Below are 25,084 nucleotides of genomic sequence, written 5' to 3' on the forward strand. Positions count from 1 at the left end.
TGCTTATTTTCAAAAATGTAATTCCTTAATTTACACTTACATTGACACTCATAGTGGTAACAACATCCATTTTCATCAGGTACCAATACTGCTGGATATTTGTTTGCACAGGTAATTTCTTTTATAGGTGGACACACTGTTTGATTTACTACAACTTTGTTGTTTCCCTCACAGATGAGTTCTGTACAGTTGGATAATTTGAATCTCTGGCCAGGCTGCAAAATGAACAGAAATTGCTGTCACAATTATTTGCAAACAGGTATGAATTTTACTAGTATTGTTATGAGATGAGTAAGCCTCTATACTAGCTTTAATTTTTCTGTTCAGTGAAGAGACAAAAAGCACAAGAAAACTTGCTTTTCTATTTCATTGAGAAGGAAGGTTTGTTACATACACAATGCAGTGCATTAAAAAGTATGTTTAACCAGCAGTGGAATCATAAAAAAAAAAAAAATCACTGCATTTTTCTTTCTTAATTAAAAAAAAAATAAAAAATAAAATAAAAAATTGAAAGAAGACACATAGAAAATTTATGTCATATATTGACAGGCAGCAAGAGTTATTCTGACAAGCAAAATATATAAGATAGGCAACTGTTCCTTTTCTATACCTTTCTAGTATAAAACTAACACTGATGTTATTTCAAAAATCATAACAGAGAAATGACATACCTGAAGGGGAGGGTGCGTAGCAGAAACACAACCTGGAGGAAGAATTGGGTGTGATGTTGTTACGGTAGGCATCTGAGTGGATGTAGTGGTTACTGGACTAGTAAAATTACAGTCTCCAGTATAGCGTACAACTGTACATGTTTCACTACATCTAGCATAAAATGTACATCCATCACTATCCATCGTGCTATAAATCAGTTGACCTGAAGAAGGGGGGGAAAAAAATTCAAAAACAGAGAGAAAAGAAAATTATTTAAAACTTAACAAAGCATTACATTTCTGAGTGTTCTGATTTCAAATATAGTGAACGAAATGTTTTTTTCAAATACACTGTTATGATACATATAAGATGGTAATGAGAAATTTGATTGGTAATCAGTTGTTTAGTTTATAATATCTGTCACAGATCTATTTATTCAGAATTTAATCATTATTATTAAACACTCAAAAATAAGGCTCAGGCGATTATATCTAAAGATTACAACAGTAGCTCTAAAAGGGAGAGAGGTAAGTAAAAATCCAATTGACATTCGTATGTCAAATTCAAAGGTAATATGAAAAAAAAAAAAAGGTGTGTAATTAAAAAAATAAATATAAAAATAACTTTGAAAAAAAATATTTTAAAACATAGGAAAAAAAAAGATATATGTAAAGAGAAAAAAATACTATCACTCACCAGGAGAATAAATGTTGTTTCCAATTTTACAGTAACATGGTGTTGATAAAGAGGTAATAGTGCTGTAGCTGCTGGAAGTTGAAGAACCTGTGACCGTGATGAAGGGTGTAGTGGAGGAGGTTCCTGTGGAGAAGGTGGTGGTGGTGGGACTGGTGGTAGGAGTAATGGTCTGTACACAGTCGGGGTTGGGCCGGCAGCAGAGGACACGGATCCTGTAGTTGAGGCACATCTTAAAACTTCCATGCTGGTCCTGGTTCTTGCACACCAGTCCGTAGTGGACGTCACACTGCACAACCTGTCCGACTTGTTCGATGGAAATCTCGGGGTAGTCCTCGGCCTGGCACTCAATTTGTTTTGGCTGTCGACAGACTTCCTTCCCAGCAGCACGGATGTGCTGGTAGGTTTCGAAGTCTCCCTGGCTTGTCCCCGAGGAGGGGAAGTCAACGTCAAACCAGTCCGTCCAGGAGCAGAGTTCAGGTGTGCAGGTGGGAAAGGTTTGCGTGGTGGAAGCTGAGCTGGTGGAAGAGATGAGAGTGGGGGTCGGCGAGAGGGTGCTGGTGCTGGTGGAGGTTATTGGTGTTGTTTCTGAGGAGGTGGGCGTAGCGGTGGAAGTGGAGGTTGTGACGGTGATGAAGGGTGTAGTGGAAGAGGTTCCTGTGGAGAAGGTGGTGGTGGTGGGACTGGTGGTAGGAGTAATGGTCTGTACGCATTCGGGGTTAGGCCGGCAGCAGAGGACACGGATCCTGTAGTTGAGGCACATCTTAAAATTGTCGTGCTGGTCCTGGTTCTTGCACACCAGTCCGTAGTGGACGTCACACTGCACAACCTGTCCGACTTGTTCGATGGAAATCTCGGGGTAGTCCTCGGCCTGGCACTCAATTTGTTTTGGCTGTCGACAGACTTCCTTCCCGGCAGCGCGGATGTGCTGGTAGGTTTCGAAGTCTCCCTGGCTTGTCCCCGAGGAGGGGAAGTCAACGTCAAACCAGTCCGTCCAGGAGCAGAGTTCAGGTGTGCAGGCGGTAACGTGGTGCGTGGTGGAAGGTGAGCTGGTGGAAGAGATGAGAGTGGGGGTCGGCGAGAGGGTGCTGGTGCTGGTGGAGGTTATTGGTGTTGTTTCCGAGGAGGTGGGCGTAGCGGTGGAGGTGGAGGTTGTGACGGTGATGAAGGGTGTAGTGGAAGAGGTTCCTGTGGAGAAGGTGGTGGTGGTGGGACTGGTGGTAGGAGTAATGGTCTGTACGCATTCGGGGTTAGGCCGGCAGCAGAGGACACGGATCCTGTAGTTGAGGCACATCTTAAAACTGCCGTGCTGGTCCTGGTTCTTGCACACCAGTCCGTAGTGGACGTCACACTGCACAACCTGTCCGACTTGTTCGATGGAAATCTCGGGGTAGTCCTCGGCCTGGCACTCAATTTGTTTTGGCTGTCGACAGACTTCCTTCCCGGCAGCGCGGATGTGCTGGTAGGTTTCGAAGTCTCCCTGGCTTGTCCCCGAGGAGGGGAAGTCAACGTCAAACCAGTCCGTCCAGGAGCAGAGTTCAGGTGTGCAGGCGGTAACGTGGTGCGTGGTGGAAGGTGAGCTGGTGGAAGAGATGAGAGTGGGGGTCGGCGAGAGGGTGCTGGTGCTGGTGGAGGTTATTGGTGTTGTTTCCGAGGAGGTGGGCGTAGCGGTGGAGGTGGAGGTTGTGACGGTGATGAAGGGTGTAGTGGAAGAGGTTCCTGTGGAGAAGGTGGTGGTGGTGGGACTGGTGGTAGGAGTAATGGTCTGTACGCATTCGGGGTTAGGCCGGCAGCAGAGGACACGGATCCTGTAGTTGAGGCACATCTTAAAATTGTCGTGCTGGTCCTGGTTCTTGCACACCAGTCCGTAGTGGACGTCACACTGCACAACCTGTCCGACTTGTTCGATGGAAATCTCGGGGTAGTCCTCGGCCTGGCACTCAATTTGTTTTGGCTGTCGACAGACTTCCTTCCCGGCAGCGCGGATGTGCTGGTAGGTTTCGAAGTCTCCCTGGCTTGTCCCCGAGGAGGGGAAGTCAACGTCAAACCAGTCCGTCCAGGAGCAGAGTTCAGGTGTGCAGGCGGTAACGTGGTGCGTGGTGGAAGGTGAGCTGGTGGAAGAGATGAGAGTGGGGGTCGGCGAGAGGGTGCTGGTGCTGGTGGAGGTTATTGGTGTTGTTTCCGAGGAGGTGGGCGTAGCGGTGGAGGTGGAGGTTGTGACGGTGATGAAGGGTGTAGTGGAAGAGGTTCCTGTGGAGAAGGTGGTGGTGGTGGGACTGGTGGTAGGAGTAATGGTCTGTACGCATTCGGGGTTAGGCCGGCAGCAGAGGACACGGATCCTGTAGTTGAGGCACATCTTAAAACTGCCGTGCTGGTCCTGGTTCTTGCACACCAGTCCGTAGTGGACGTCACACTGCACAACCTGTCCGACTTGTTCGATGGAAATCTCGGGGTAGTCCTCGGCCTGGCACTCAATTTGTTTTGGCTGTCGACAGACTTCCTTCCCGGCAGCGCGGATGTGCTGGTAGGTTTCGAAGTCTCCCTGGCTTGTCCCCGAGGAGGGGAAGTCAACGTCAAACCAGTCCGTCCAGGAGCAGAGTTCAGGTGTGCAGGCGGTAACGTGGTGCGTGGTGGAAGGTGAGCTGGTGGAAGAGATGAGAGTGGGGGTCGGCGAGAGGGTGCTGGTGCTGGTGGAGGTTATTGGTGTTGTTTCCGAGGAGGTGGGCGTAGCGGTGGAGGTGGAGGTTGTGACGGTGATGAAGGGTGTAGTGGAAGAGGTTCCTGTGGAGAAGGTGGTGGTGGTGGGACTGGTGGTAGGAGTAATGGTCTGTACGCATTCGGGGTTAGGCCGGCAGCAGAGGACACGGATCCTGTAGTTGAGGCACATCTTAAAACTGCCGTGCTGGTCCTGGTTCTTGCACACCAGTCCGTAGTGGACGTCACACTGCACAACCTGTCCGACTTGTTCGATGGAAATCTCGGGGTAGTCCTCGGCCTGGCACTCAATTTGTTTTGGCTGTCGACAGACTTCCTTCCCGGCAGCGCGGATGTGCTGGTAGGTTTCGAAGTCTCCCTGGCTTGTCCCCGAGGAGGGGAAGTCAACGTCAAACCAGTCCGTCCAGGAGCAGAGTTCAGGTGTGCAGGCGGTAACGTGGTGCGTGGTGGAAGGTGAGCTGGTGGAAGAGATGAGAGTGGGGGTCGGCGAGAGGGTGCTGGTGCTGGTGGAGGTTATTGGTGTTGTTTCCGAGGAGGTGGGCGTAGCGGTGGAGGTGGAGGTTGTGACGGTGATGAAGGGTGTAGTGGAAGAGGTTCCTGTGGAGAAGGTGGTGGTGGTGGGACTGGTGGTAGGAGTAATGGTCTGTACGCATTCGGGGTTAGGCCGGCAGCAGAGGACACGGATCCTGTAGTTGAGGCACATCTTAAAACTGCCGTGCTGGTCCTGGTTCTTGCACACCAGTCCGTAGTGGACGTCACACTGCACAACCTGTCCGACTTGTTCGATGGAAATCTCGGGGTAGTCCTCGGCCTGGCACTCAATTTGTTTTGGCTGTCGACAGACTTCCTTCCCGGCAGCGCGGATGTGCTGGTAGGTTTCGAAGTCTCCCTGGCTTGTCCCCGAGGAGGGGAAGTCAACGTCAAACCAGTCCGTCCAGGAGCAGAGTTCAGGTGTGCAGGCGGTAACGTGGTGCGTGGTGGAAGGTGAGCTGGTGGAAGAGATGAGAGTGGGGGTCGGCGAGAGGGTGCTGGTGCTGGTGGAGGTTATTGGTGTTGTTTCCGAGGAGGTGGGCGTAGCGGTGGAGGTGGAGGTTGTGACGGTGATGAAGGGTGTAGTGGAAGAGGTTCCTGTGGAGAAGGTGGTGGTGGTGGGACTGGTGGTAGGAGTAATGGTCTGTACGCATTCGGGGTTAGGCCGGCAGCAGAGGACACGGATCCTGTAGTTGAGGCACATCTTAAAACTGCCGTGCTGGTCCTGGTTCTTGCACACCAGTCCATAGTGGACGTCACACTGCACAACCTGTCCGACTTGTTCGATGGAAATCTCGGGGTAGTCCTCGGCCTGGCACTCAATTTGTTTTGGCTGTTGACAGACTTCCTTCCCGGCAGCGCGGATGTGCTGGTAGGTTTCGAAGTCTCCCTGGCTTGTCCCCGAGGAGGGGAAGTCAACGTCAAACCAGTCCGTCCAGGAGCAGAGTTCAGGTGTGCAGGCGGTAACGTGGTGCGTGGTGGAAGGTGAGCTGGTGGAAGAGATGAGAGTGGGGGTCGGCGAGAGGGTGCTGGTGCTGGTGGAGGTTATTGGTGTTGTTTCCGAGGAGGTGGGCGTAGCGGTGGAGGTGGAGGTTGTGACGGTGATGAAGGGTGTAGTGGAAGAGGTTCCTGTGGAGAAGGTGGTGGTGGTGGGACTGGTGGTAGGAGTAATGGTCTGTACACATTCGGGGTTAGGCCGGCAGCAGAGGACACGGATCCTGTAGTTGAGGCACATCTTAAAATTGTCGTGCTGGTCCTGGTTCTTGCACACCAGTCCGTAGTGGACGTCACACTGCACAACCTGTCCGACTTGTTCGATGGAAATCTCGGGGTAGTCCTCGGCCTGGCACTCAATTTGTTTTGGCTGTCGACAGACTTCCTTCCCGGCAGCGCGGATGTGCTGGTAGGTTTCGAAGTCTCCCTGGCTTGTCCCCGAGGAGGGGAAGTCAACGTCAAACCAGTCCGTCCAGGAGCAGAGTTCAGGTGTGCAGGCGGTAACGTGGTGCGTGGTGGAAGGTGAGCTGGTGGAAGAGATGAGAGTGGGGGTCGGCGAGAGGGTGCTGGTGCTGGTGGAGGTTATTGGTGTTGTTTCCGAGGAGGTGGGCGTAGCGGTGGAGGTGGAGGTTGTGACGGTGATGAAGGGTGTAGTGGAAGAGGTTCCTGTGGAGAAGGTGGTGGTGGTGGGACTGGTGGTAGGAGTAATGGTCTGTACGCATTCGGGGTTAGGCCGGCAGCAGAGGACACGGATCCTGTAGTTGAGGCACATCTTAAAACTGCCGTGCTGGTCCTGGTTCTTGCACACCAGTCCGTAGTGGACGTCACACTGCACAACCTGTCCGACTTGTTCGATGGAAATCTCGGGGTAGTCCTCGGCCTGGCACTCAATTTGTTTTGGCTGTCGACAGACTTCCTTCCCGGCAGCGCGGATGTGCTGGTAGGTTTCGAAGTCTCCCTGGCTTGTCCCCGAGGAGGGGAAGTCAACGTCAAACCAGTCCGTCCAGGAGCAGAGTTCAGGTGTGCAGGCGGTAACGTGGTGCGTGGTGGAAGGTGAGCTGGTGGAAGAGATGAGAGTGGGGGTCGGCGAGAGGGTGCTGGTGCTGGTGGAGGTTATTGGTGTTGTTTCCGAGGAGGTGGGCGTAGCGGTGGAGGTGGAGGTTGTGACGGTGATGAAGGGTGTAGTGGAAGAGGTTCCTGTGGAGAAGGTGGTGGTGGTGGGACTGGTGGTAGGAGTAATGGTCTGTACGCATTCGGGGTTAGGCCGGCAGCAGAGGACACGGATCCTGTAGTTGAGGCACATCTTAAAATTGTCGTGCTGGTCCTGGTTCTTGCACACCAGTCCGTAGTGGACGTCACACTGCACAACCTGTCCGACTTGTTCGATGGAAATCTCGGGGTAGTCCTCGGCCTGGCACTCAATTTGTTTTGGCTGTCGACAGACTTCCTTCCCGGCAGCGCGGATGTGCTGGTAGGTTTCGAAGTCTCCCTGGCTTGTCCCCGAGGAGGGGAAGTCAACGTCAAACCAGTCCGTCCAGGAGCAGAGTTCAGGTGTGCAGGCGGTAACGTGGTGCGTGGTGGAAGGTGAGCTGGTGGAAGAGATGAGAGTGGGGGTCGGCGAGAGGGTGCTGGTGCTGGTGGAGGTTATTGGTGTTGTTTCTGAGGAGGTGGGCGTAGCGGTGGAGGTGGAGGTTGTGACGGTGATGAAGGGTGTAGTGGAAGAGGTTGCTGTGGAGAAGGTGGTGGTGGTGGGACTGGTGGTAGGAGTAATGGTCTGTACGCATTCGGGGTTAGGCCGGCAGCAGAGGACACGGATCCTGTAGTTGAGGCACATCTTAAAACTGCCGTGCTGGTCCTGGTTCTTGCACACCAGTCCGTAGTGGACGTCACACTGCACAACCTGTCCGACTTGTTCGATGGAAATCTCGGGGTAGTCCTCGGCCTGGCACTCAATTTGTTTTGGCTGTCGACAGACTTCCTTCCCGGCAGCGCGGATGTGCTGGTAGGTTTCGAAGTCTCCCTGGCTTGTCCCCGAGGAGGGGAAGTCAACGTCAAACCAGTCCGTCCAGGAGCAGAGTTCAGGTGTGCAGGCAGTAACGTGGTGCGTGGTGGAAGGTGAGCTGGTGGAAGAGATGAGAGTGGGGGTCGGCGAGAGGGTGCTGGTGCTGGTGGAGGTTATTGGTGTTGTTTCCGAGGAGGTGGGCGTAGCGGTGGAGGTGGAGGTTGTGACGGTGATGAAGGGTGTAGTGGAAGAGGTTCCTGTGGAGAAGGTGGTGGTGGTGGGACTGGTGGTAGGAGTAATGGTCTGTACGCATTCGGGGTTAGGCCGGCAGCAGAGGACACGGATCCTGTAGTTGAGGCACATCTTAAAATTGTCGTGCTGGTCCTGGTTCTTGCACACCAGTCCATAGTGGACGTCACACTGCACAACCTGTCCGACTTGTTCGATGGAAATCTCGGGGTAGTCCTCGGCCTGGCACTCAATTTGTTTTGGCTGTCGACAGACTTCCTTCCCGGCAGCGCGGATGTGCTGGTAGGTTTCGAAGTCTCCCTGGCTTGTCCCCGAGGAGGGGAAGTCAACGTCAAACCAGTCCGTCCAGGAGCAGAGTTCAGGTGTGCAGGCGGTAACGTGGTGCGTGGTGGAAGGTGAGCTGGTGGAAGAGATGAGAGTGGGGGTCGGCGAGAGGGTGCTGGTGCTGGTGGAGGTTATTGGTGTTGTTTCCGAGGAGGTGGGTGTAGCGGTGGAGGTGGAGGTTGTGACGGTGATGAAGGGTGTAGTGGAAGAGGTTCCTGTGGAGAAGGTGGTGGTGGTGGGACTGGTGGTAGGAGTAATGGTCTGTACGCATTCGGGGTTAGGCCGGCAGCAGAGGACACGGATCCTGTAGTTGAGGCACATCTTAAAACTGCCGTGCTGGTCCTGGTTCTTGCACACCAGTCCGTAGTGGACGTCACACTGCACAACCTGTCCGACTTGTTCGATGGAAATCTCGGGGTAGTCCTCGGCCTGGCACTCAATTTGTTTTGGCTGTCGACAGACTTCCTTCCCGGCAGCGCGGATGTGCTGGTAGGTTTCGAAGTCTCCCTGGCTTGTCCCCGAGGAGGGGAAGTCAACGTCAAACCAGTCCGTCCAGGAGCAGAGTTCAGGTGTGCAGGCGGTAACGTGGTGCGTGGTGGAAGGTGAGCTGGTGGAAGAGATGAGAGTGGGGGTCGGCGAGAGGGTGCTGGTGCTGGTGGAGGTTATTGGTGTTGTTTCCGAGGAGGTGGGCGTAGCGGTGGAGGTGGAGGTTGTGACGGTGATGAAGGGTGTAGTGGAAGAGGTTCCTGTGGAGAAGGTGGTGGTGGTGGGACTGGTGGTAGGAGTAATGGTCTGTACGCATTCGGGGTTAGGCCGGCAGCAGAGGACACGGATCCTGTAGTTGAGGCACATCTTAAAATTGTCGTGCTGGTCCTGGTTCTTGCACACCAGTCCGTAGTGGACGTCACACTGCACAACCTGTCCGACTTGTTCGATGGAAATCTCGGGGTAGTCCTCGGCCTGGCACTCAATTTGTTTTGGCTGTCGACAGACTTCCTTCCCGGCAGCGCGGATGTGCTGGTAGGTTTCGAAGTCTCCCTGGCTTGTCCCCGAGGAGGGGAAGTCAACGTCAAACCAGTCCGTCCAGGAGCAGAGTTCAGGTGTGCAGGCGGTAACGTGGTGCGTGGTGGAAGGTGAGCTGGTGGAAGAGATGAGAGTGGGGGTCGGCGAGAGGGTGCTGGTGCTGGTGGAGGTTATTGGTGTTGTTTCTGAGGAGGTGGGCGTAGCGGTGGAGGTGGAGGTTGTGACGGTGATGAAGGGTGTAGTGGAAGAGGTTGCTGTGGAGAAGGTGGTGGTGGTGGGACTGGTGGTAGGAGTAATGGTCTGTACGCATTCGGGGTTAGGCCGGCAGCAGAGGACACGGATCCTGTAGTTGAGGCACATCTTAAAACTGCCGTGCTGGTCCTGGTTCTTGCACACCAGTCCGTAGTGGACGTCACACTGCACAACCTGTCCGACTTGTTCGATGGAAATCTCGGGGTAGTCCTCGGCCTGGCACTCAATTTGTTTTGGCTGTCGACAGACTTCCTTCCCGGCAGCGCGGATGTGCTGGTAGGTTTCGAAGTCTCCCTGGCTTGTCCCCGAGGAGGGGAAGTCAACGTCAAACCAGTCCGTCCAGGAGCAGAGTTCAGGTGTGCAGGCAGTAACGTGGTGCGTGGTGGAAGGTGAGCTGGTGGAAGAGATGAGAGTGGGGGTCGGCGAGAGGGTGCTGGTGCTGGTGGAGGTTATTGGTGTTGTTTCCGAGGAGGTGGGCGTAGCGGTGGAGGTGGAGGTTGTGACGGTGATGAAGGGTGTAGTGGAAGAGGTTCCTGTGGAGAAGGTGGTGGTGGTGGGACTGGTGGTAGGAGTAATGGTCTGTACGCATTCGGGGTTAGGCCGGCAGCAGAGGACACGGATCCTGTAGTTGAGGCACATCTTAAAATTGTCGTGCTGGTCCTGGTTCTTGCACACCAGTCCATAGTGGACGTCACACTGCACAACCTGTCCGACTTGTTCGATGGAAATCTCGGGGTAGTCCTCGGCCTGGCACTCAATTTGTTTTGGCTGTCGACAGACTTCCTTCCCGGCAGCGCGGATGTGCTGGTAGGTTTCGAAGTCTCCCTGGCTTGTCCCCGAGGAGGGGAAGTCAACGTCAAACCAGTCCGTCCAGGAGCAGAGTTCAGGTGTGCAGGCGGTAACGTGGTGCGTGGTGGAAGGTGAGCTGGTGGAAGAGATGAGAGTGGGGGTCGGCGAGAGGGTGCTGGTGCTGGTGGAGGTTATTGGTGTTGTTTCCGAGGAGGTGGGTGTAGCGGTGGAGGTGGAGGTTGTGACGGTGATGAAGGGTGTAGTGGAAGAGGTTCCTGTGGAGAAGGTGGTGGTGGTGGGACTGGTGGTAGGAGTAATGGTCTGTACGCATTCGGGGTTAGGCCGGCAGCAGAGGACACGGATCCTGTAGTTGAGGCACATCTTAAAACTGCCGTGCTGGTCCTGGTTCTTGCACACCAGTCCGTAGTGGACGTCACACTGCACAACCTGTCCGACTTGTTCGATGGAAATCTCGGGGTAGTCCTCGGCCTGGCACTCAATTTGTTTTGGCTGTCGACAGACTTCCTTCCCAGCAGCGCGGATGTGCTGGTAGGTTTCGAAGTCTCCCTGGCTTGTCCCCGAGGAGGGGAAGTCAACGTCAAACCAGTCCGTCCAGGAGCAGAGTTCAGGTGTGCAGGCGGTAACGTGGTGCGTGGTGGAAGGTGAGCTGGTGGAAGTAATTGTTACACCGGTCGATGTGCAGCCTATCGTTGTTGTTGTTGCTGTTGTGGTGGAGACTGTTTCTGTTTCTGTGCTTTGTTTTGTTGTTGTTGTTTCACTGTGAATATTTTCTGTTCTTGGTGGTATTGTTTCTGTTGTTGTTGTCTTATGTTTTGTTTGTATAATTGGTGTGTATGTCGTTGTTGATACTTCTGTGTATGGTGTAATTTTTGTTGTTGAGATTGTCCCAGTTGTTGATTGTTTGGCAGTTGAAGATGTTGTTTGTGGTGTTTTGCATGGTACTGATACATTTTTACAGCATTTAAATCGTACTTCATAGTTGTAGCAAATCGGTGGTAGCTGGTCTTTATTGTAGCATATTAAACCTTCTTCAGTGTTGCATGTAATATGCTGCTCCAGGAGTTGATATGGTGTATTAGGGAATCTTACCGCTCTGCATTCTACAGCCTTTCTGTTAGCACAGACTTTATACCCCTGTTTTCTTATATTCTGAACCGTATCGAAGTCTCCATCATTGTATCCTGACTCTGGATAGCTTACATCATACCAAGTTGACCAGCTACATTCTTCTTTTACGCAGATTTCTGCTGTTGAAGGAGATGTGGTGACTGGTGATGTTATTTTAGTTGTAAATGTTGACGTTTCTGTGGTTGTAGTAACTGGTGATTGTGTAGAGGTGGTAGTAATTTCTTCTGGTACCGTAGGCGTCACTCTTGTTTGACAGTGGCTGTAGTCATCACAACAGAATACTTTTATCTGATAATTAAGACATATATGCAGTTCTCCTTTTTGATCTTCATTTCTGCAGATAAGTCCATATGTGAGATTGCAATGGACAACCTGGCCTATTTCTTCAATAGGTTTATGTGGGTATTTCTCTGCTCTGCATTGTATTTTTTCAGGGTTTCTACAGATTGCTTTTCCAGCAGATCTAATGTCCTGGTAGGTTTCATAATCTCCTTTGTTGTGCAAAGTTGGGAAATGGACATCATACCATTTGGACCATTTGCACTTCGGTTGGCAAGGTGTTGTACCTGTTGTCTCTTCAGAGGTACTTGTTGTTTCTGATGAAGTACTTGTGACAGTAGGACTTCCTGTTTCTGTGATTGTAGATGAAGTTGTAATAATGGTACTTGCTGTTGTGGTTGTCATTTCTGGAACTGGGGTATGTGTGGTCCGTGTTGAAATTTCGTAAGGTGTTGTGGTGGTTGGAGTGGAAGAGCACGGTACAAAAACACAACATAAGATTCTGATTTCGTAATTGTAGCACATAGTTGAAATTTGATCTTTGTTGTAACATATAAGCCCAGCTTTTGTATTACATTCTACTCTTTGGCCAAGGTCCTTCAGTGGTATGTTAGGAAATTTCTCTGCCCTGCATTGAACAGCCTTTGGATCTCTGCAGACTTCATAACCTTTAGCTCTCAAATCACTGAATGTTTCAAAATCTCCACCATCAAATCCAGGTATTAGTGAACTTCCATCATACCATTCTGACCACTGACAGACTTCATGAACGCATACTGATGTCGTTGGTGATGATGTAACTGAAAGAGTGAAAGAAAATACTTTGAAACTTAGAATAATTTCCCCCCCCCTTTTTTTTTTCATTATATTAAATGGGCTGTATTTTTTTAAACATCACTGGTTGCATTGTGAGCCTTCTAATATATTATTTTGGGATGCTCATAATTGAATATCAACTAGAATAGAAAATCCATTACTTAGCATTTTAACTTACTGACATGTTTGACATATTTTATCTGTTTTGAAGGAAAAAGCCTTTTTTTTGTTTTTTTAACATTTGATTCAGTGCAATTCTTTGGTTTTGTGTCTTGTTTCATTATTTAGTAGTCCCTCTTTAGTGTCAAGTGTGACGGAAAGAATAGCATTTATTTCACTGGTATATTTAATTTTCATTCCTAATGAATTTATTCCTCATGAAATGCATGGCGATGCCATTATTCTTCATTTGAAGTTAAGATATCCCTGATGCAACATCATCATTAGCACCTCAACACTTTGCTCTTTAGTTCTGCTCTTAAGAAATTATTTATTGAGTGGGGAGGAATCCATAAGATTTTGCAGACAAATTATTCATATGAAATGGCTGGAAAATGGCGAACAAATTCCAGTTGTGCTGATGGTTTCTGAGATTTGAAATCTCGTAATTCAAAATATGTATTTTGTTAAACTTGTGGTCACAGTAATTAGAGATTACCAACCTTTAGTATTCTGGAGAAGAATTCTATAAGTGAGTATTATCTAAGCAGTCTACTTAGTACTGTAATTATACATATCATGAACCCTATCAGGAAATCTATAGAATGTAATCATTCTATGGTTTAATAGGAAAAATGGTGAGTGATCTGTTTATTTAGTAAAGATTATTCCAGGCATCAAAATAGTTACAATGAGAGGTAATAGATCTCATACAGTTTTCTTATAGTTTGCTGTGAAAACAAACAAAATAATTGTATCAAAATAGTGTGCAGTTATTTCTATGTTGGTGTTTTGGAAGCATTTCTGTTTTCTGTACTGTATTAATTTGATTACCAAATATTGACTGAAACCCAACACTAATAAAAGTGATATGTGGTGGCTGTATTTTACCCAGTAATACATAGAATAAGTTCCTATGAGCTATAAGATTTTACCTGTGGAAACAGTGGCAGGCGGTGTAGTGCTGAAGTGAAACGGTGTTGTGGGTGATGTTGAGATTGGACAGTCGTACACAACTCTTTGAAGTGTTCCATTGGGACCACAGGTTGCCACAATACATCCTCCTATGCCATCTGTAGTATTGTAGATAATGTCTGTATAGTTATATGTCCGTCCTTCATAAATGCAGACACATTCTGTAAAACGAAAGAGGATAGTATTCTTTAATATCTAAAACACAGAGCAGGGTGTTTTAAATGCATTATACTCTTATGAAAACAGCTTTTTCAACATACCATGTTCATCGTATTTGCATATTTTGCCATCATGCGTGCATTCACTGGAAAAGAGAAAAAAGATGATGAATCTGAATGTATTGGTTAGTAGTATCATTTTACTATTTCTTTTTTTGTTGTCTTTTGTTCATTGCATGTTGCAGTGTACAAGGAGACTGATTTCTCTAAGTCAGGTGTTCAGTTCTGCCTTACAAATTCAGGTTAGATAGGATCACTCCATTTTGTGGCAAGAAAATAAATTCTTATATAGCATTATACTAAACGCAGGATATTCTCGATGGTGCCTTTAGAGGCAAGGCAAAGATATGGGGAGGTGTGATTAGGAATGTTCTTGTCTCCTTGATAGGAGACATTTTTGGTAGGGAAAGTGCAGTGAAAATATCAGTTGAGAAAGGATCATTGTGTTACAGATGTTAATACTTTCCATACAGAGAATTTTCATCAGATTTCCGACAAACCGCTTCAGGGAATGTAGTTTTTAAAGAGAATTTATCTATTATCTGTTAAGAATTGAATCCTGATATATTTATTTACATTTATATGACTAAAGGCATAAGTACACTTCATAAACTTAAGCAAATACAGATACGTATTTAACAGTTTACATTTAGTACTGTTGATGACATAGGTGAGGCAATCAAAGCTATCTATGAGTTGCAAAGTGTAACATAAAGTTGAGTAAATAGTCAGATGGGCTTTGTACTAGACTCTTTGCCGCTCTGGCTGCACTGCTTGCACTATTCATTTATAGCTATTTTAAAGATCATAGAATCATAAAATTGTAGAGTGATTTGGGTTTGAAGGGACCTTAAAGATTGTTTAGTTGAACCCCCTGCCATGGGTAGGGACATTCCCACTAGACGAGGTTGCTCAAAGCCCCATCAAACTTGTCCTTAAACACTTTCAGGGATGGGGCATCCACAGCTTCTTCTGGGCAACCTGTTCCAGTGTCTCCCCACACTCATAGTGAAGAATTTCTTCCTAATGTTTAATCTAAACCTACCCTGTTTTAGCTTCAAACTTTTACCCTTGTCCTATTGCTGCAGTCTCAGGGAGTCCCTCCCCAAGATGTCTCAGAACAGTGTTAACTGCTTCAAAAATGGTTCTGCTAACTTTGTTCTGTTTGATAGAAAGTTTGACATGGGGATATCTTAATGTAAGTCCTCAGATTACTTACAAAATTATTATTAATTTAATTTGTTTTTACTTAATAATGTTTGTAATAAGAATGCAAAGTGAGTAATATATTAATCTCCGTAAAGTAAAATGTTTCATCATTTTGCATTTGTGGGAACAGAATAAAATCTGACATTATTCAGCAGCCTGGTTGGCTGTGTTTTTGCTAGCAAACAAAAAAACCAAATGTCTGATGAATTAAGTTCTGCAACTTTAGGCTTGACATTTAAAAATCTTTGTTAATCCTACCATGTTTGGCAGTTCTTCTTTGACGGCATCTGCATTCCTGGCTTGTAATGTTTTCCGTTCTCATAGCAGCCGCAATTAGAAACACAAGCCATGGTTTCTTCATCAAAATAGGGCTTATTCTTTGGACAGTGTGGATAACAGCCTGCAATAAAATAGAGAGTCATATTGATGCTGATCTTTCACAATTAGATGTAACTCTATACTCTGCTAATATTTGATCTTGTGAAATTATTCCACATGGTAATTGGAATTTCACCTTCCATTACTCCAATTTCATTGATTAGAGATTAATCTTTGGAAGAATTTTGTCCTCATCTTCACTACAAACTAGTGTATGATTCATCGGGGAGTTAGATTGTCTTCAAATTTCTGCTATAAACATTTCAAATGCTGAGTGATCTAAATTTTGTTAATCTTACTCGGTTTTTTGTTCGTTTGTTTTTTAGAAGTAGAATGAGATATGCATAACTGTACTTACCTTCCAAACCTCTCAACTCATGAAGGCACTTCCCACTTGGATTATTGCAGGTCTTCATACAAGGGGCTCCGCAGGGCTTGTAGTGCCACTCACATTCTCCCTGTGGATTGTAGTAATCGCAGAACAGAGCTATAGGAAGGAGAAATGACAGAAAAGATTCAATTTTATTTATTTTCATAGGTGTTATTTTGCTGGGTGAAAGTCCCATGTCATCAGCATAATCATGTAAGTGGTGAGCAGCATGTTGTCTTAAATTTCTTTTTTAATACTATTGTTATATTTGTACAACATTTGGAAGCCAGTAAAGTTATAAAGCAGTGAACAGAGTTGCACTTTAAGCATGCAAAATAATGAGTGACAAGTAAATAGGACCCTAATAATACTCTGGTAGAGTTACTGGCAGATAGTTTCTTTTTAAGTAAATTGACTTCCAGTGATTTACTCAAATTGCTTTGGGTTTTTTGTTATTACCGCACTGTTTGGTTTTTTTTCTGCCCATTTTTAGGATACAACAGTGTCTCTTACAAATATAGTTTTATCCTTTCTTCTTCCTATTCTGTTTTTGTTGTTTGTTTCTTTGTTTGTTTTTGTTTGTTTCTTGTCTGTTGCTTTCTTTCCCTCTGAACTTTTTAAGAAAGAAGTGGGGTGAGACTTACGGCAAATGGATGGAGTCCTCCATGAAATGCAGATGTCCAGCTCATTACATGCTTGAGCATAGGCAGCTACTGCTGTACAGAAACATTCACAGTCTCCTCCAGTGTCACAAGCACAAGCATCATCCACACATGCTTGATAATATTCATTTGGTTCAACCTGTTGGAAAAAACATTTGAGTTTTGTTTCCTGCACTTGTTCACTTTTAAAAGGTGTTTTCTGTAGTACAAAAAATTAGAAAATATCTGAAATTGGACACTCTGTATATTTGAGAAAGATAATATATTTAAAAATTATGATAATATTTTGAAAAATTAAGAGAAAAATGTTGAGGACAGCTATTAGTACTAAGTCATAACCAATAGGAACAATTTGGTGTTAATGACACAATTGCAAAAGGAGTATTGCTACATTACTGCATGCTTGCACACAATTCTAGATACCATGCAGCTGATATTTATATTAATAGAAAATGACACCGTCACAATTAAAATGTATCCTGCTATTTATTTGTAACTGTCTATAACACAAGAAAACAAGTCCTATGAATTTTTGTGTTGTGTTAGCAAATGGCATAAGCTGAGGGAGTGGAAGTGTATATCCTTTCTCCTTAATCTAGAGCATGATCTGACTTTTTTAATTTGTGATTAAGTCCATATCCTAGTGTGTTTTCACCTACCCCACGTAAAAATTTATGTAATCTCTGGCTTAAAAGAACTTCAGATTCAAGCTTTATCATACCTGGGAGTGACACTTTGCAAATACTTCACTGGTAATGATGCTGCATTGCTTCTGTGCCCAGGATTTCCTGTATGGGTTTGCGGTGCACGGGTCTTTGGTTTGATTGGCATTTGGGCAAGTAGAAGACACTTTCCAGCTATTGGCAAACTCCAGCACATTTCCTACCACAGACTGACTGCGTGTAGTAAAGTCATTGTTTCCATTGCCATCGTAGTTTCCACAAAGGCCACAGACATGTCCCTGTGTGGGGATAAACACAAAATAATGAAGATCAGCAAGGTACAGATTCTCAGTATCTGTGAGGAACGTACTCCAGGATTAATCTTATTTAAGATGGGCTGGGCCTCTTCAGCAACAGTCTTGGACATTCCCATAAAATAGCTTTCTGAAGAGATGTCTCTAATTCATTCTTAGGAGTGATAGGGAAAGAAGCAGAGTAGACTTGTTGTTTTTGTTCTTAAGATTAATATTAAATGTACCTCTTCAGCAAAGTGCAATTTCTTGAAGGAAACTACTGATACAGCTGCTGTTCTGTCATGGTTGAATAACATAATTTATGGGAAAAGTGTGTATAGAATCTGAGTCAATGTTACAAAGATAATAGGTAATAACTGCTATTTCAGTTGCAGCCTAAATTTCCATATTTCCATATGAGATAGACCATGAAAATGGGTCAAGGAGTGTTCACTCCAGGGTTTGGACTTTAAAATGTACCTGAAAACTTGGGCTGAGTTTGATGAATATACTTGTTTTCTTGTCCCACATGAGTATCAGACCAACAGTAGTGTCAACGACTGTGTAAATGCCCATGGAACGGATTTGGAATGGCATTACTCCTCCAGGTGACCTTTGGATGACATCAGAATGTCCATCACTGAGTACCAGCTCATAGTTCTGGGATGAGAAATGAAAAAGTTAGAGACTGATTTTAAAAGTCACCCATTAGATCCAGTTTCTTATATTGCTAGTAACCATTTTTGAAATAGTAATTATAATAATCATCATCATAAAAATGTTAAGATTATCCTCTTAATCTGTTTCTCATAAAAAATCCCTCCATTGCTTTCCCCAGGAGAATTGTTGGCAGTGAGCATGGAAGCGTGATAACATTTTTACTGTCTTGGGGGACACTTTAATGATACAGTCTGTCTGGGACAACCCAGCAGTCCTTCCAGCAGATTAGGCTTGGGGTGAAACTTACTGAAGAATAAATACTTACCTCCATGAAAACTTTAATTGACTTGGAGCAGGTGGTTCCTGTTGTGCCACATGGAATGTTCTCAGTGATGACTCTGAAGGTTCCCTGATTCTGACCTTTCCTGCCACAGTAGTTCTGAAACAGAGGAATAATATTCTGTGTTAGTGATGCTCTGTGATGCAGTGTACAAGAATTAAAGAACCACAGAATTGCTATGGTTGGAAAAGACCCCCAAGGTCATCTGGTCCAACTGTCTACTTACCACTAATACTTCCCTATTAAACCACACCCCTTAGTACCACATCTAAATGTTTTTTGAACACCTCCAGGGACGGTGACTCCACCACCTCTCTGAGCAGCCCATTCCAGAGTCTGACCACTCTTTCAGTGAAGAAATTTTTCCTAATATCCAACGTAAACCTTTCCTAATGCAACTTAAGGTCATTTCCTATCATCCTGTTACTTGGAGAATCCTAGAATCACAGAATGGCTTGGGTTGGAAAAGACCCTTAGGGCCATCAAGTTCCACCCCCCCCGGCTGCAGGCAGGATCTTCAACATCCAGAAAGAGAGACCAGCTCCCACCTCACTGCAACATCCTTTCAGATAGTTGTAGAGAAAGAATCTTTTACCTGGATTAGAACATATTCACAGTCTCCTTCAAAATCAAAGCGTTTGCCATCAAAGGTAGTGTAATGCCCATCTCCGTAAACTGAACAGGTTTCCAGGCATGGTTCCTCAGAGCAGTGCCACTTTCTGTTTCTACACGTGCTACGTAAGATGAAAAGAAATAAAAATGTAAAAAACAGATATGCACATATCATACCAATTTGTATTTACATTTCTATATGTACATTCTTCTGTTTTTATTTATTTTTTTAATATTAACCCTACAGTGCAAAATTAAGGTTTGTTTATTTTCAGAAATGCAGCAAAGCTCCAGAGTCCCAATTTACCCAAAGTTACCCAAAGACAATGTTATTTCATGATGACATGAATAATTTGGGTTAGAAAAAACTTAGATGTTCCACATTTCTAAATCTTGTTGGGTGTATTGAATTATAGGTATTGCCTGAGAAGAATAAAAGAAAGCTGTCTTAACTGTAATGAATATGACAGCATCTAAACCACGTTTTTATTCTGACCACATGCAATTTCTGTTGTGTGTGTCACTTTCAAAACAGAAGTGGTTTGCTTTTTATGTAAAATGGTCACAAATGGGCCAAATTAGCCTTATTTTTTTGCTTAGTTTATAAACTTATTTAGGATTCTTTCCTACAAATTTTGATACTGCTGGAGGGAAAAGCTGTAATTCTACTAGAATTTAAACTGTTTCCTTTTAGGTGCTTGAAAATAATGTTTCATTATGCTCTTACCAGTTGTTACAGCCAACTCTGATTGAGTCTCCTGGACGGTAGGACTCCCCATTGTGAATACATGGGCATTCTTCAGCAGCTATGCAGCCACCTTTGCCATCTGATACGTAGTTAGGAGGACATACGCAGCCAGAGACACAGTGGGTTTTGTACTGTAAAGACCATGTATAAGATGTGACTTGAAACATAGCCCTGATGGAAGAGTCCATCTATAACTGGTAAGCATAAAAGAGATCTGTTTTCTTATGCTTTCAATTGGGTGTACAGATTCTATACTTACACATTCCATGTCTAGAGTCTGACAGCTCTTCTGGCATTCTGCTCCTGTGACACCTGCAGTAGCGTTGCCACAGTCAACATAGATCATGGGAGGTGCACAGACTGGAAGAGAGAAAAAAGAACGAGAAGTGTGAAGTGAATCATGTATTTGTATCTTCGTGTTTCCTTAAAAATTCAAAAACAAACAAAACAACAAACAACAACAACAATAACAAAAAAACAATACCAACAAAACCAAATATATGTTTCAGATACATGCACCTTAAGAGAACGCATTCAACCAGAGATAGAAATAAATGTTCTGAAGTCATGTCCATTCTGGTTTTATGTATATGCTTGGACTGTTCATAGAGAATAATGTCCAGTTAGCTTCATTAAACACCTCTTCTCAGCAAAGGAAAAATAAGAAAACAAAGAACCTGTTTTACTTTGCATGTTTGAAGTGACTGGCTTTTAGTTCTTTAATTTTAAACAAAATATATGAAAAGTAGTCATTTTTCTCCTGAATTTCACCAAAGTGAGCAAGTATTCTTTTCCCCTGGGTAATCCAATAGGTGATAGCTTGATGTTTATACCATTTGAAAGTGAAAACAGTGTTTTTTGGTTGTTTTTTTTTTACAGTTATGGTGTGTTATAGAATCATTGGTTTGTTTTCCTGTGGATTTCACACTTGTAGAATTTGTATCATTATAACAAAAACAGAATTGAAAAGGTTGAAGGCATAAAGGGAAAATTAAATAAAATCTTAAGTAGTATGTTACCTGGTGGTGGTTTCTCTCCAATACAGCTCAACTTTCCATAACTGCAAGTGCTACAAAAAGGAGAAAGGTGTTATGTTTGCTTCTCTTGCTGAGTTTCAATTTGTCTCCTAATTAATTTGAAATAATGAAACAAACACTGCGTGGAGAAAACTTATTTTTCATCAGAATACTTATTTTTCATCCAAAATACCATTATATTCTATATGTGGAAAAGTTTGCTCTGTCCATTTGTCTAATTAAAAATTGTCTTTCAGAACATTCCATTTCATTTGTAAGGTTAATCCTAGTAAGGAGAATCTCTTACCAGACAATGCCATTATCGTGAATAACTTCCCCAATAGACAGAGGCATCCCTTTGTAGTAACAAGGACAGCTAGAAGCAGGCACACATTTGCCACTTTCATCCATGTAGGTTCCATTTACACAGGTGCAGCCATCAACTGGGACAAACTTGATGTTGCATGTGACATCAGGCTCACTCAGAGAGCGACAAGTGGGTTGACAGGAATCAACGTTGTAAGTGTACTCCAAGGATTTTGGACAAGTGTTGGTGTATTTTGCTTGAGAGAGTAAAACAAGGTGAGTTAAATTTAAGGATCAGTGTAGATATAAATACAGTATTTGAGGTAAAATACATGTGGTAAAAAATGGCATTACAGTAGATGTGCTTTTCTGATGTCCTCATTGGTGTGGTGCTTTGTTTTTAACTGCCAAAGCAAATTTTTCCTCTGTAAATGTGTCATAAATACAACTATTTTGTCAGAATTAAAAAAGGAAAAAAACTCAAATATATTGATACATTGTGTGTTTTTCCGTTATTGCTATTTTCTGAGCAAGTAAACAAAGTCTGTTGTTCATATTTCCCCCTGTATGCTGCTTGTCTTTTATGGTATTTCTCTCTTCCCCAAATTCCTGGAAGCAAATGCTATACTTAAAACATAATTTAACACAATTTACCCTGGAAATCCCATATGTTCTAAAAGCTTGTTTGTAGGGTCTTTTGGGTAATTGTTTTCAAGAGCCAAAGAGGTGTACCACTTACTGCAGACTTTGTTCCTCCATCCACTGAGGAGTATTCCTTTAGCAGCGCAGGCTCTGACGTAGCTGGAAAGGGCAGCGCACATGCAGTCCTCAGTATTCTCACAGTTACATGTATCAAATATGCAGTTCTAAGGAAAGAGGATGATGTGAGATCATCAGATTATCATTTCAAAACCATGGCTCTTTAGACTTTATTTGAAGCGTCATGTTCATTACAACTAAAAGCAAATGTAATTCGAATGCATGTAAGTAAGCACATGCCTGTTTTTCATTTGAAGATTTCCTTGAGCCTTTTCAGAAAAGATGATTTGCAAAGAAAGATAGTGATCAGTGGCCCACGGTTTTAACTTATTTTTCCTTTATGTTGTTTTTCTTTACTTTTGCGGGTGATGACAGGTTTCCCAGCTGCTTCCAATTTGTAGCCATGGTATGATAGACAGTGGAACAAGTAGTAAGTACTTAATTCCACCTGACTTTTGCATCTTTGCTAGGCTCTCTGATTCAGAGGAATAAAGGGGGTGGGAGTCATTCAATTTGTTACTAAGCCAGTAGGACCATAGGTTGAAATCTTGGAATGTTTTTTAACATTTGTTGCTTTGTACTTTCACTTCTTGCTTTCTCCTTAGAAATGTGCAGAAAGGTGCAAGCTGAGAGCAACTAGGCAAAGTACTACTTGTACTCCTTTTAATTCCGGAAAGGTGCCTTCTGTTATTGGACTTGATAAAGAATCCAGACAGTTGGATCTCCTAGATTAGGCATTTAGCAGCAGGAAAATGCCTGTAAATTTATCTACCATTGAGTGAAAAGAAAGATTACTTTTATAAAGGAGTAAATATTAAGATGAATAGATAAAATGAATCCTTGGAAAGAACTGTTGTAAATGTGTCTTCTCCTGATTGGCATCTTATTCTCTCAGGTGTTAGCATAAGTAGTCCAAGTCTTGTTCTTTTAAGCGTGAAAATGTTAAGAGCCAAGTACCTTCTGGTAAACTTCTGGATTCACTGTTGAGTGACATTCAGCAAAAGGTCCCATGGTATCAGAGAGCAAGCCACACCAGTGCTGAGCATACTTATCTGTGAATTTGAAACATGCACATTAATATTGCATTTCATTGCCTAAATTCTTGCTTCTACATAACATTATTTCCTGCAGTGAAATTGGAGAGGTTTTACCTTTACAGAATTCAATTGTTTCCTCAAATATTAACAGTATTCTGCATCATCTGTGCAAAAATAATAACTCTTCATAAACTCAGTGCTCTTAATTTATGGTAGTTGTTGTGGAATAAACTAAAATGGCTTAGATGATAAAGAAGTATCACATTGAGAATTGAAAATACAGTAGTTCTTAAAAAACTGAAGAGTGTCTGTGGATGCTGAAAACTTAAGTGTTTCTTTGGTTGAAATTCTTAAGATTCAGAGAGCCATGAAGTCAGTCAGGAACTGTAAGTCTGGTTGACAGTTTGATAGTGGAAGCACCACAGTGAGTCCTCCAGCCTTCAGTTGAGCTGTGCACAATTTGCTTTCCTGGTTGACAACTAGTGCTTTCCAGGAATAGATTCCTTATATGCTGTATGTTTCCAGTTCCCTTTAGATAAATTGGCAAAAGCAACACTGGCTTTCTTTAGCCAAAAGAATATTTTTGAAGATCCAAAATATTGAACCACTTACTACTTATTAATTGAAAATTTCTAGTGTCTGCTGAAGAAAATAGCATGTGTATGCAAATAGTTCACTGTTACTTTGGCTAAACGCTTTGTGGTTGATCAGCTTATTTCTTCTTTCTGTCTTAAAAGAGAACAGAAAACTTTACTATATCCTGAGCTTACCATTTTCGATGCTGAGTGTGCAGGGATTCTCAAAGGTAATTTTGGCATCAGGACAATCAGCCCGAGTTTTCCAAGTATTGCCAAAGGCAGCTGAAGTACCCTCTATTACACCACTTGTGGTTTTGAAGTCATCTGCCTGGACGTCATTGAAGTTTCCGCAGAGACCTAAAGGGAAGTAGATAGGCTGTGAAAGTCTCCTACAGAATCAAGCATGCTGATGAAGGCAGTTGTTAGAATAAGATCACTTACCACAGGTCTGCCCTTTCTGTGATGGATCTAAGTTTATAAAAAGTTGCATGAGAGGTACAATTTGAATTTGCAGCTGAAGACCAAAAGTTGTTTGTAAAACGATGAAGAATGATGATGGTCTGAAAATGGTGACATTTGCTGTAGACAAAGAGGAATAATTTCATTTAAGATAAACAGTTGAAACAACTTTTCACTGTATAGGAGGATTACACAGCTGTGTGTGATCCTAGTTTTTGAAGGAAAAAAAAAAAAAAAAGGATTTCAAATCCTGCACCAAAATGGGCTGTCTTTACTTTAAAGAATAAATATGCATTAAAACTTCTCTTTTCCATCAGCTGTTTTAAAGTGGAGCGAAAGGCATACGTTTCTGTTCCTATCTAAAAGACCACATTTGCTTAATGAAAATGTTTAGCATGATTTAGTGGTAGACTCCAACACAAAGCTATTCTGTCATTTAATGGTTTTCTTTCTGTTCAGGTGCAGCAGTGTCTGAGAAGAACTGGTAGGATACTCTCTAATGAAAAACATCAGGGAAGTCTTCCACAGGATCTTACCTGCAGAGAAGGGCAGCTGCGTGTAGATCATATTCACAAATACACTGCCAGAAGGCTGGATCACAATGTTCTGCCCGCAAGAAAAGGCAATGATTAACAAGCATGTTTAGGAAAGGTAAAACATTCTCCAAATGTAGTTTATCTAGCATTATTTAAGATGAAGGAGTGGGGGGGGGAAGGGAAGAAGGAAGCTGGTGGACTCAAGCTATCATGATTTTCATATTCCCTTACTATTTCTTTAATCTTTATTATAGAGATCCATTGACGCCTAAAACACAACTAATGACAGAAAACTAAGAGGATTTTGCCTTCCGTTGTATCTGCTTTGTTTTTTTCAAAAATTGGATTCATTTTCAAATCAGATAAAACAGAAATCAGTCAGTGCTGTAATGACATTTGCCTGCTACTTGCTTTTTGAGGCTGGAAAACATCACTGCAGAATATTAGCTGTTTGCACTTGCTACTTACAGTTTGTCCTCCACTTAGACTGATGGCTACACCCTTGAGGCATGTCTCCGTGTCAGTCAGACCACACTTGTGGATATCACCCAGAACAGTGAATTCATTGCTGTCACAGAGCTGGTAGAAGAAAACCAAACAAGTCCATTGTACTAGAAAGATCACACTCAGTCTTTGTTATT

The 25,084-nt window shown here is 44.1% G+C and overlaps 1 protein-coding gene and 2 long non-coding RNA genes across 3 annotated transcripts in view; 2 read left to right on the top strand and 1 right to left on the bottom strand.

The window, feature by feature from the left end:
* MUC5AC (mucin 5AC, oligomeric mucus/gel-forming) overlaps window positions 1–25,084 on the bottom strand; it is a 44,538-nt gene that overhangs the window by 10,025 nt on the left and 9,429 nt on the right. The window contains 22 exon segments of the mRNA XM_085548424.1: window positions 41–215; window positions 672–874; window positions 1,348–12,450; window positions 13,561–13,761; window positions 13,861–13,904; window positions 15,286–15,427; window positions 15,764–15,892; window positions 16,420–16,576; window positions 17,159–17,398; window positions 17,873–18,052; window positions 18,378–18,491; window positions 18,988–19,126; window positions 19,732–19,883; window positions 20,012–20,112; window positions 20,772–20,821; window positions 21,076–21,331; window positions 21,814–21,940; window positions 22,791–22,885; window positions 23,641–23,805; window positions 23,890–24,027; window positions 24,444–24,513; window positions 24,912–25,022. Coding sequence (XP_085404550.1) covers window positions 41–215; window positions 672–874; window positions 1,348–12,450; window positions 13,561–13,761; window positions 13,861–13,904; window positions 15,286–15,427; window positions 15,764–15,892; window positions 16,420–16,576; window positions 17,159–17,398; window positions 17,873–18,052; window positions 18,378–18,491; window positions 18,988–19,126; window positions 19,732–19,883; window positions 20,012–20,112; window positions 20,772–20,821; window positions 21,076–21,331; window positions 21,814–21,940; window positions 22,791–22,885; window positions 23,641–23,805; window positions 23,890–24,027; window positions 24,444–24,513; window positions 24,912–25,022 — 14,092 coding nt within the window.
* Window positions 172–21,324, top strand: LOC146760686 (uncharacterized). The gene is made up of 3 exons (XR_014946431.1): window positions 172–259; window positions 19,735–19,949; window positions 21,199–21,324. It is a non-coding gene; the product is annotated as an uncharacterized LOC146760686 (long non-coding RNA).
* Window positions 24,367–25,084, top strand: part of LOC116653475 (uncharacterized) — a 98,412-nt gene continuing 97,694 nt past the window's right edge. The window contains exon 1 of the long non-coding RNA XR_004307363.2: window positions 24,367–24,558. This is a non-coding gene — a long non-coding RNA (uncharacterized LOC116653475). The remainder of the gene's footprint in view (window positions 24,559–25,084) is intronic.

The sequence above is a fragment of the Coturnix japonica genome, chromosome 5 (genome assembly GCF_054131305.1).
Source record: "Coturnix japonica strain WE chromosome 5, WE-NBRP24, whole genome shotgun sequence".
In the NCBI taxonomy this organism is placed as follows: domain Eukaryota; kingdom Metazoa; phylum Chordata; class Aves; order Galliformes; family Phasianidae; genus Coturnix; species Coturnix japonica.